The sequence below is a fragment of the Vicia villosa genome, linkage group LG1 (assembly GCF_029867415.1).
Source record: "Vicia villosa cultivar HV-30 ecotype Madison, WI linkage group LG1, Vvil1.0, whole genome shotgun sequence".
In the NCBI taxonomy this organism is placed as follows: domain Eukaryota; kingdom Viridiplantae; phylum Streptophyta; class Magnoliopsida; order Fabales; family Fabaceae; genus Vicia; species Vicia villosa.
The window spans coordinates 20,581,391-20,584,779 of NC_081180.1; the positions used below are offsets into that span (position 1 = coordinate 20,581,391).

General features: G+C 39.1%; 1 protein-coding gene across 1 annotated transcript; it reads right to left on the minus strand.

Annotated features, from left to right (window-relative positions):
- Positions 1 to 296: 296 nt before the first annotated feature.
- LOC131659154 (uncharacterized) lies at positions 297 to 2,586 on the minus strand. Its single transcript, XM_058928404.1, has 4 exons — positions 2,052 to 2,586; positions 1,460 to 1,917; positions 698 to 1,412; positions 297 to 514 (listed from the first exon to the last, which is right to left on the minus strand). Exons 1-4 carry the CDS (start codon positions 2,584 to 2,586, stop codon positions 297 to 299), a joined length of 1,926 nt encoding a protein of 641 aa, XP_058784387.1.
- Positions 2,587 to 3,389: the final 803 nt, after the last annotated feature.

The following is a 3,389-nucleotide window of genomic DNA, read 5'->3' on the forward strand; positions in this document are numbered from 1 at the left end:
AGCGTGATACCATGAGAACTTCAGTGCTTCTGCTTCTGATCTCAAGTTCTTCTGATGCTTCCATAGACCCATGTTCTGATTCTGCTTTGACCATCTTCTGATGTCTTGTCAGACCATGTTCTCATGTTGCATGCTGAACCTTCTGAGACAAAGCTTCTGAGCGCTGATTTGTGCATACTCTTTATATATTTCCTGAAAAGGAAATTGCAGTGTATTAGAGTACCACATTATCTCACACAAAATTCATATCCTTGTTATCATCAAAACTAAGAATATTGATCAGAACAAATCTTGTTCTAACATGGGACTCCCAAATATCTGAAAGGGAGATTGCCTTCCTCAAAAGTGGTAAGCATTTGTAACTCCTGTTTAGCAGTCTCATCCAATCCACCATAATACGCTTTACACTTCTGAGGGTTTATGAGTAAACCTGTAGACTTAGAGAAAGTTGTAACAGTTTGAATAAGCATCTCCACAGACCTACGATCACCTCTGCAAAAGAGTAACACATCATCTGTAAAAATCAAATCAGTAATAGCCAGTTTCTTACATTTGGAGTGATGATGGAAGTTAGGGTTCAGTTGCATTTTAGCAAGGAGCCTATGGAAGTATTCCATCATAAGGACAAAAAGGATAGGAGAGATGGGATCTCCTTGTCAAATTCCTCTGCAAGCCTTTAGAGGTTTGGACATAATACCATTAATGTTAAAGACATAAGCTACATTAGTGATCACGGTCAAGATCCACTTGATGAACATATGAGGAATGCCAATCTCATGCATTATGTTTTCAAGTGCAGTCCAGCTCACCATATCATATGCTTTTTGCAAGTCGAGCTGAAGCATGACTCTAGGTGTCCCTCCCTTTCTGTTGTAGCCTTTAATAATTTCATACGCTAGCATTATATGATTGTGGATAACTTGGCCAGGGATAAATGCAGCTTGACTTATGCTGACAATATCAGGGAGAATAGTCCCTAATCTAGCTGACAGAATTCCAGAGATGATTTTGTAGAAAGTAGAACAAACAACAATAGGTCGATATTCTTTAACAGATACAGCATGATCAGTCTTGGGAATGAGGGAAACTACAGCTTTGTTGAAGTCATTAAGAATTCGTTGATGTGTGAAAAATTCCCTCACAGCAGCAGTCACATCTTCCTTGATGGTATTCCAATAGCTTTTGTAAAATTTAGCTCCATACCCATCTAGGCCTGGGGCTTTCAAATCCCCCATACCCTTAAGAGCTTCTTGAATCTCCTTAATGGTAACAGGTCTAACAAGGAAATCTTTGTGATCAAGATTAAGCTGATTTCCTTTCCTCATAGCATCAACATCAATGTGCTGGAGATGATGATCAACTTTCCCCATGAGATTGCTGTAAAACTCCATAACTTCATTCTCAATAAGATGCTGTTCAGAGATGAAGGTACCATCAGCTTTCTGCAAGGTGTACATACTCTTAGCCTCATGCCTGGATTTGAGATAGGCATGGAAGAATGCACTATTGCCATCACCCTTTCTAAGCCAGTCAATTTTAGTCCTTTGCTGCATAATTTTTTCTCTTCTATATCATTCCATTGAATGACTTCTGTTGTCAGCTTTTTTTCCTTCTCCATCAAGTCAACATCAAACCTATGAGAGATGAGTTCAGTTTGAATGATTGTGAGTTCCTGCCTGGCTCGAGCCAAATTCAGCTGAACACTAGAGAAAGGCATCTGTATAGACTTCAGAGCTTTCCTCAGTCTCATGAGTTTGTGCCATAGGATGTTCATGGGAGTGCCACTGCTAAGGAGAATCCAGCTCTGTCTAACAACATCCTGAAACTCTACTGCATTAGTAATACTATTATGGAATTTGAAGCAACCATGTTGTATTCTTCTAGATTGAGTCATAGCCACATGAAGCATGGCATGATCTGATAAACTAGGGGGAGAATGTTTAGGTGCATATCACTAAATTTCTGAAGCCAATCAGCGTTTGCAATGAGTCTGTCAATGCGGGAGTATATAGGAGAAGAACTCTGTTTATTGAACCAAGTGTAAAAATCACCTTTGCTGGGCATTTCACACAAGCCAATGGTATTTATCATGTTTTGGAGGTCCTTATACTCATTCTCAATAACCAAATTACCACCAATCCCGTCTTGAGCTTGGAGGACATTGTTAAAGTCTCCAATTAGGCACCAGGGGCCTTGCTGAGTTCTGCTGAGTTGCTCAATATCAGTCCACAATCTTCTACGATGTTCCAATTGGTTGAGGGCATAAATTGTTGTAAGCCAGTATTTGAAGTTACCAAGAAAGTCATAAACTCCATAGTGAACAAACTGGCTAGAGCTCTTAATGTGTCTCAGCTCATTGTGATTATGATTCCAATTGATCCAAATACGACCATTATTGTGGCAGGAATAGTTATCCAAGAAACGCCCTTTAAGCTGTAGCTTCTGTCTAATTTGATCAGCTTTATTTACTTTTACCTGTGTCTCAAGTAAGATGCAAATCTCATGCTGGATGTTATTAAGGCGGGAACTCACCTCCTTGACTTTACCAGCTTTATTAAGTCCCCTAATATTCCATACTACTAACATGGATTATTAGATGTGGTAGCAATGGGCTCATTCAAAACCCCAAGTACCCCAAACACATTAACATAAGGAACAGAAGGTGATGGCTCAGCATAAAGAATTCTCTTGCCTTTGTCTCTTGTAGGTTTATGCACAGTAGTCCACTCCTCCAAAGTATTCTCGATATTCTTAGTAGATGGCTTTGGTACCTCCTTGGGTGGGTGTAGTTATCACAGGTGGATTGGGTTCCAATTGCGTCTTCGGTTTCCACACTTTCTTTTTGATGGGTTCACCACATATATGACCAACCACTTGACATTTATCACAATATCTTGGTTTCCATTCATACTCAATCATTTGTTTCTGTCATACTCCAAAATTTGCCCAACATATTTATTCATATTTCAGTCCATCTGACTTTCAAATGCTCAAAGATATACAAGAAGGAAGCATGCAGTCTATCTCCTATGCAACAACCTCTAAATTAGGGTTTCTGATTTAATCAAGGAATTTGAACTTCTGATACCTCAAGTGGATTCCATGATCTCTCCTATAATTCAAAACATCCTCATGCCAAGTTTCAGACCCTGATTCAAAAGATTGCTCATTCAATGACCCAAATAATCAGCAATCGACTGGTTTACCTAAAAGTCAAACTATGGTCAAATCACAGTCAAAGTTCCTGATTTTTTTGCCAACATCCTTATTTTGAAGTATCATTCATCATTTGATCGAGGATTGATCATGATTCATCAAGAAAAACTCAAAAATACTCAAAACCCTAAACTAACCCATCTTTGACTTTCAAGCAAACGGAACGGGGTCTC

What these genes read in the sequence shown, in the direction of transcription:
- LOC131659154 (XM_058928404.1), bottom strand. Translation starts at nt 2,586, where the DNA reads ATGTTAGTAGTATGGAATATTAGGGGACTTAATAAAGCTGGTAAAGTC. An exon ending in GTGTGAAATGCCCAGCAAAG is followed by an intron (nt 1,918 to 2,051) that starts GTGATTTTTACA and finishes CTAGTTTATCAG; the next exon opens with ATCATGCCATGCTTCATGTG. An exon ending in ATCCAGGCATGAGGCTAAGA is followed by an intron (nt 1,413 to 1,459) that starts GTATGTACACCT and finishes ATCTCTGAACAG; the next exon opens with CATCTTATTGAGAATGAAGT.